Below are 7804 nucleotides of genomic sequence, written 5' to 3'. Positions count from 1 at the left end.
CAGTTCTAATGATACAAGAATGCCGCTGTGAACAAGTGAAAGCGGATCAGGGCCAGTTTATTCAGAACCTTCTAAAAAGCTCAAAATATGAACTATATACAAACCAGGAATAAGAGAATAAGATTATTTCTATCAGTTCCTGCGCTCAGCTGATCCAGATTCTGCCTGCTCTGGTCCCCCCCCCCATAGTGTGTAAGGAGTTCCGGATAGGAAATACTTTTTATTTCTCTCTGTGTCCCTGTTGTAGGTTTTCTTCATTTCCTGTCCTGTAAAATGTTTGTCACCAGGACAGGAAGTGAGGGGAAATCTTTCTATTGGGGTCCCCGGATAGCAGTAAAAATCTGACAGGGGATCAATCCTCCCCCCCATTCCATCCAGAACTGAAAAATATAGATACGCCTTAAAAGGTGCAGGCTCCAGGACTGTCATCCCGATCCTGACTACCCTACCTAGTGTGTCACTGACCCCGGGAACAAGCATGCAGCCAGAGAAGTCTGAATCATCTGATCATCTGCGTATTTGTTCCTGGTCAGTGACACACGAGGAAGTGAAGTTGAGGATGAAGATGACATCCCCGGAGTCCCCACCCCCCTGTGATGTCACCAGTCTCCGGGCAGATCTCTCACCTCTGATTCCCCCCAGATATCTTTATAGAACCTCTCCATACACATAACCCGGCATGGAGGGGCTCAGTGAAGGTGGTGGTGAAGGTGTGGAGGAGTCGGATCGGGTCACACAGATCATAAAAGGAGATCCGCCCGGCCTCATAATCCAGATCTATCCTGACTCTCTTACTGGAGACATTGCCGGGTAATGGGATCTCCTTCCTGTCATGTGTCACTGAGTACTCATTATTATACCTCACCAAACCCCAGGACTTGTTATTATCTCCAATCGCTGACTGCAATCCTCCTCTCCTCTCTATACTGGGGTAACACATCCCGACTCTCCAGTCATTTGACCGCCCGACATCCACTTCCCAGTAATGTCGCCCTGAGGAGAAACTCCGACTGCTCAACACCTGAGGACGAACCTTAAATCTCTCTGGAGTTTCTGGACGATTCTGATATGATGAAGAGGTTGCAGTCTTCCTGTCATGTGATATCTGTAGAAGATTACTAGCTGTGCTCACATCCAGTAATATGTCTTCAGCTTCCTGTATATAGAAGGATACATTTATCCCAGACATTATATCAGATAACCCCGTGTGTAATGTGTGTGAGATCCCAGCCACATCCAGACCCCCTCCATCATGGGGGAGTCTATCATGTCTCTCTCTGTCCTCATCATCTCCATCCTCAGTATCACACAAGTCACCTGTGTCTGATTCCTGTAAGACAGTCAGTGGATCCGTCATGTTACACAGCTCCTCAATGTCTCGCATCTTCCTGGACAGCTCGTCCTTCTTTATTTCCAGCTCCCGGATCATCTCCACCACAGAGATGGAGACCCGCTCTGCCCTCCCGGAGATCTCACTCAGGATTCTCTTCTCCAGGTCCTCCAGACGTCTCCTGAGCTCTCTGAACAGGGCAGAGACTCTCTCTGTGTCACCGGCTGCTTTTCCTTGTACTTTCCTCCTGTGTTCCTCCAGACTCGGGACTCTTCTCTCCGTCTCCTCTCTCTCTGTCATCAGTTTCTGGAGAACATTCCTCAGTTCCATCTTCTTCTTCTCAGAGGCCTCATCCAGAGTCTCCACCTGATGTCCCCGATGTTCTCCAACCAAACTGCAGGACACACAGATACAGGCAGAGTCCTCAGTGCAGTAATACTTCAGTAGTTCCTTATGGACGGAGCATTTCCTGTTCTCCAGGGAAGTGGTGGGGTCACATAAGACGTGTTCTGGTGACTTGCTGTGGACTCTCAGGTGGTTGTCACACAGAGAAGCTTCACAATGCAGACAGGACTTCACAGCAGGTACAGGAGCGTGAATACAATAAGTACAGAGGACCCCGGACTCCTCCTGATCTGGCTGAGCAGACAGGATATTCTCCACTATGTTACGCAGTGTTATGTTCCTCTGCAGTGCAGGTCGCTCCTGAAACTTCTCTCTGCATTCAGGACAGGAATATCCTCCAGACCCCTCCTGTGAATCGAGCACACGACCAATACATTCCCGGCAGAAGTTATGTCCACATTTCAGGTTTACAGGATCTGTATAAACGTTCAGACAGACGGAACATTCCAGCTCAGCTCCCAGATTAGCAGACGCCATCGCTGACAGCAGAAGAGAAATGAAAGTGAAAGTCTCTGACACTCATTACCCAGCGTGACGGGTTCTGTACACTCCTACACAGGGCGAGGCTGAGACTCGTAATCATAGGAATCCTTATACAGAGGACACAGATAATACGTGGGAGGATTCCTGACAATAATCTCCGTACCTGGGTGTAGAGAAGGGGGCTCCTTGTAGTCCTGAACCCCTCATTCTGCTCCCCAATCCTCCCCAGTTCATTGTGGGTACCCCCTTGCTCACTCCAATCTTCCCCCCAGCCTGGGCTTTGACCCCTGACACAGAGACAGCAGATCAAAGGGGTCATCTGCATATCTTCTGGGCTGTACACTGAGCAGACCCGCAGTGCTCTTCCTCCTGCCCTCCTCCCTCTGTCTGCAGATCATAGGGGCCCCACAGTGCTCTTCCTCCCTCTGTCTGCAGATCATAGGGGCCCCACAGTGCTCCACCTCCTGCCCTCTTCCCTCTGTCTGCAGATCACATGGGCCCCACAGTGCTCTCCCTCCTGCCCCCTCCCTCTGTCTGCAGATCACATGGGCCCCACAGTGCTCTCCCTCCTGCCCCCTCCCTCTGTCTGCAGATCACATGGGCCCCACAGTGCTCTCCATCCTGCCCCCTCCCTCTTTTCTGTTGGCTTTTGCAGTCTGAAAATCTTCAGATCACCGGAGCTCTGCTGTGCTCCTGACAGAGGAGTGGACTGCTGGTGTCAGAAAGCCTACCCCCGAACCAGAGGCCCAAATAACCTATGACCACTTCAGAAGGCGGAACCTCTCCTCCCAGCAGGTAGGGTAAAACCTCCTGAGGTGATTGGTCAAAGGGCTGGAGCTCCTCCCACACCCCAATACATTGGGGAGCACAGGGATCATGAACGTTGTATTAGATACACTGGGAGAGTGTATCTAAGAACAAAGCGATTACAGGTTTCCGGCGTTCTCCCGCCAGCAGTAAGAACAATACGCCCGAGGGGAACGTTTTTTCTCCCGTTTTATCTCCCGTTTTATCACTACCACGATACTGTGCACAGGGGCCCCACACCGCATGCAGGTATCTTTACAGGAGGACCAAATACTCGACCACACCAAACAAGGCTATGAACCTATAGTTTATTAGACATACCAAAACGCAAGCAACCCCACCAACACCCACAAGTCACATAAAACAGCCAAACTAAATGCAAAAAGCAGAATCACACACAGGGTATAACAGGGCAAGTAAACCTGGGGAGCGGGGCAACAAGAGGGGAGGCACAGAGCAGGAGACCCCAGGGGAAGGAGTCAGAGTCCAAGGAGGCTACAGGCAACAGGTTATGGCGACAATACTGAGGCACTGGCCTCACTGTGAGAAGGGGCTAAATACCCTCCTAGGCCAGCACCAGGTGGAGACTGATTGCCGACAGCTGGGGGACACCCGCAGGTGAACACCGGAATTGCAGGACCTGGTTCCAGCGCCACCTGGAGGTGCTCTGGTCCCTGACAATCACATAGCCAGTAGTCAGAGTTATTTGTCTGTCATCGTCTTTCTTTTTTACTTTTGTACATATTGTCTTATGCACGGCCCGACTAGGGGGTAATACACTATAACATGAATAAGTGGCCTTCTGTGTACTAAACTGGGAATTCATCCTCCTGGAGGCATTGTTCCTTGTTACTGGTGTCTGTACGTTCAGTTATAAGCTCACTATTAAGCAGTATGAGATTGCATTGTGTGATTGCAGATTGTATACAGATCAGTGTCAGTGTTTGTAAGTTAGCAGATCTGCCAGACAGGGATCTGTGTGTGTATGGTTTCCTAGCAGTCTCTGGATGAACTGCAGGTGGTTGCAGACTACGGGGAGTCATGTGTCTGGTGTGTGAGCCGTGGGAAAGTGGTAACACAAGGATTCTAACTTGTAGGATAGCTTTAGCAATCACAGAAGTGTGTGGTAATCACTTGGCTGCTACACAGCCCTTACACTGCACCAGATTGTATGTAAAATTTGTATCTGTATGTGAGTCGCCCTTTGGGTGAGTCGCCCTCCAGTGGTAGGCTGTGGTATTACACGCTGTGACGATTGCTTTCCAGGAGTGTTTTATCAGCTCCCCTCCCTCCTCTGCCGGACGGGGACCCCGCTCCAGATAGTGAGTCGCCGCGGGTGGGCCATCATTCCGTGACAGCATCCAAGAGATTCTTCCACAGGAAGTCCTCCAGAAGTTCCATTATTGGATCTCACTGTCATGGCAGTAAGAGGTCTGGCATTGTCCTCTTGTATCAGGGATCCAATAGGTTAGCCAACCGGTAATGGTTCCTCTCCTTCATGGACCAAATCCTGGGGTCCTTGCCACGAATGTCCAGTGCCAGAGGAACCCGAGTCCTCTGTGTTGTTTAAGACAACAGTGTCCTCAATTATCTCACCTGCATACTAGTCCCGGGGTTTTGCGAGGGGTGAAACCGCCCCCCAGAAGCCTGCCACATGTTCTTCACACTGCTGGTACCCCAACCCTCCTCCTCCTCCTCATGCTCCTGCTCTGCCTGCTTCTGCCTCACAAGGTTGGAATAAAATTTTGTCCGAGCAGCTGAGAGAGCAAAATAGAGAGTTCCAATTTTGGTAAGATTTGGCAAACCGCTAATTTAGTGATTTTGCTGTGAAATCGATTCTGCTGAAGTCAGAAATGAGCATTTACAATGGATTTTTCTGCCTCGACTCACAAATATCCAACTTACTATAAAAAGTGTAAAATTTGGAAATACAATTTCAATGTGTTTATGTTCCCCCGAGGTATTGTGGAGGTCACATGGGCCCCGGTACAGAGAACATTCTCCGAAACCTTTGTCTTCATCCTGCCGATGTCAGCGAGAGATTCCAGAATAAAGATTCATCATCATTGTTATTATTTTATTGGCTGTAAAGACTTGTAAAGCCGGGAACTGACATTTCTTATGAAGAACAATGTTTGTGAACATCACAGAATTGAGATGGGTGACATTTACCCTCCTCGGAGTTCCTGGACTGGAGAGGTTCCATTCCGTCATCTCGGCACCATTCTTGGTCACGTTTTTGTGTTCTGTGATAGGAAACCCTCTTATTGATTTTCATTATTCTATCTGATGGCGGTCTCCGTTCTCCCATGTACGTGTTCCTGACATTGTTGGCCATCACAGACTTCATGCTCCCGCTTTGTGTATCTCCACAGATGTTGGCCGTCCTTTGGATGAACTCTCGGGTGGTGTTTGTTTTAGTAGATGTGTCATCCAGATGTATTTTGTCCATTTCCTCACCTATATGGAGTCCGGAGTCCTGGTGGCGATGGCGTTTGATCGCTATGTAGCAATATGCCAACCACTAAGTCACTCTGGTCCAGTCATTATCTGGATTGGCTTAGTCATAGCTTTACAAGGGGTGTTAATGATCAGCACTCTTATCTTTCTGGTGGCCCGCATACTCTACTGTGATCATGAAGTGATTAGCACATTTTACTGTTATCACATGTGTGACGAAATGGTCATCCGTTTATGGGTTATATGTGTGTTGGTGTTGGGTTATGTTTAATTATGTTATACTGGGTAACCTGTTCATCAAAAGACTGTCAGCACCACCCCTCGTTAGCTCCCTTTGTCCTCTGAAGAAGCTCAGGACAATGACATGCTCCTGCGTCTGGCCAGACTCCTGCTATGGCTGTCTGGGGCTCTTTAGCAGGTGGACCCCTGCGGGTTGTGCAGACAGAATGTCTAGGGAGGGCAGGGTGGATGTGATGGGATTATAATCTGATCACTTTCTGTATACAAGGTTGTATAGTTGCTCAATAAAGGAGAGTTTGTTTCACCCTACACTCGGTCCCGACTAGTGACTGCTGAAACTGGGAGCTAAAAGATCAGTGGGTTGCAATATCTCCTGAGCAAGGAAGAATACAGCACATACAACCCATAAACTGATGACCATGTCGTCACAACATGTCCATAGCGAAGGCCTCATGTGGCAACACCACCATCAACAGCATCCACGGCCCCATTCAGGTGATTTTGGCACTTGTGTTTGATATTTCTGCTCTGATGTCGTCATATATCTTTATGTTCAAAGCTGTGCTAAAACTGCCCTCCAAAGAGGCCCATCTAAGGCATTTGGCACATGTTCCTCTCATGTATGTGTCATGTGATTCTTCTATATCCCAGGTGGGCTCACTTTTCTGGCACACAGGTTCTTTGTCGGCAGGGAATGACTGTAGTCCAATACGCAGTTCAGTTCCGTACTCTGGCTGCTGACCTTTCATGGAATAATGAGGCTCTTACCGCTACCTTCTGGCCAGGACTATCTGAGCGAGTAAAGGATGAACTCGCCGGATTCATTATTCCTTTCACGCTTGATGACTCGATCGCTTTGAGCATCCAAATAGACATACGCTTCCGGGAGCGGGCCCTGGAAAGATCCAGATCCAGTCATCCTGATTCTGGTCGTCCAGCACAGATACCTAGAGAGAAACGTTTGAAGGATTATATTAAAGATGGTCGGGGATCTAAGAATCGAAGGAAGTCTCAACCCGTTACATTGCCAACTAGATATAGTCTAGAATACGAAGAGATACAACAGATTATCCAGAGCTACTTATCAATTGTGAAAGGAGATTTGGATTTGAGGGAAGTATTGCAGGTAAAAGGGCTCCCACCAGTGGCGTAACCAGAGTTATTGGCGCCCGGGGCAGACAATTTTTTTTTATAAACATCCACTGGAACTGTACCCCACACATATATATCAGCTAAGGAACTACAAGTCCAAGCATGCCATCATTGTCCCTGTACACATCCCACACACACACATATCACCCAGGGAACGGCAATATCTGGTTGTTGTACAGGGGCAATGAGGGCATGCTGGGAATTGTAGTTCCCTAGCTGATATGTTATGAAGCTGTATTCCACCTGAAAGTACTACAATGCCATTATAGAACTAAGAATAGAACATAAAATAAAACTTTTTTTTTCTAATACTCACCTGATTCCTGGATCCACCAACAAACGCAGCCTCCCGTCTCCCACGCTGTTAGAAGTTGCATACAGCGTGTGCTGGTTACTACTGAAACTGGCGCGCGCAGTGTGCAGCTTCTGAGAAGATACGCTATTAGCGTAGAGGGGAAGGCGACTGCGCATTTTGCATCGCTCCCGCTTTGCTTCTCAGAAGCTGCACACTGCGCGCTAGACTTGTGCGCCGTCAAAAAATTCGTTCTGTTTCGTTTCGGAATATCCGTTATTTCGTATTTCGTAATTCGTAACTGAACTCAATTCGGATTCGGATTCGTACGAAATACGAATTTTCGTTAGTGGCGGTTATATTTTCGTAACTTTACGAACATTCGTTATGATGAAGTTAAAAAGCAAAATACCTTTGTTAATATTGGAGTCGATGTGGTAGTTGTTTTTTTATCCGAAATACGAATTCCGTTAACGGATTCCGTATTCCGAATTCCGGAATTTTCCGAATTTTCGGACTTTAAAAAAAACTACCATCAACTCCAATATAAATGTACTTTGCTTTTTAACTTTAATATAACGAATGTTCGTAACGGAACGAAAATACGTCAACGGAATTTCGTATTTCCTTCCTGT

General features: G+C 47.9%; 1 protein-coding gene across 1 annotated transcript; it reads right to left on the bottom strand.

The window, feature by feature from the left end:
* Positions 1-603: 603 nt before the first annotated feature.
* LOC108802975 (E3 ubiquitin-protein ligase TRIM39-like) lies at positions 604-2227 on the bottom strand. Its single transcript, XM_018574821.1, has one exon. It carries the CDS (start codon positions 2210-2212, stop codon positions 623-625), a length of 1590 nt encoding a protein of 529 aa, XP_018430323.1. The 5' UTR covers positions 2213-2227; the 3' UTR covers positions 604-622.
* Positions 2228-7804: the final 5577 nt, after the last annotated feature.

Source organism: Nanorana parkeri, unplaced genomic scaffold, assembly GCF_000935625.1.
Source record: "Nanorana parkeri isolate BGI_ZX_2015 unplaced genomic scaffold, ASM93562v1 scaffold3257, whole genome shotgun sequence".
Classification (NCBI taxonomy): Eukaryota; Metazoa; Chordata; class Amphibia; order Anura; family Dicroglossidae; genus Nanorana; species Nanorana parkeri.
The sequence above is the reverse complement of the archived record's forward strand: the minus strand, read 5'-3'. Positions and strand labels throughout refer to the sequence as shown.

What these genes read in the sequence shown, in the direction of transcription:
- LOC108802975 (XM_018574821.1), bottom strand. Translation starts at nt 2,212, where the DNA reads ATGGCGTCTGCTAATCTGGGAGCTGAGCTGGAATGTTCCGTCTGTCTG.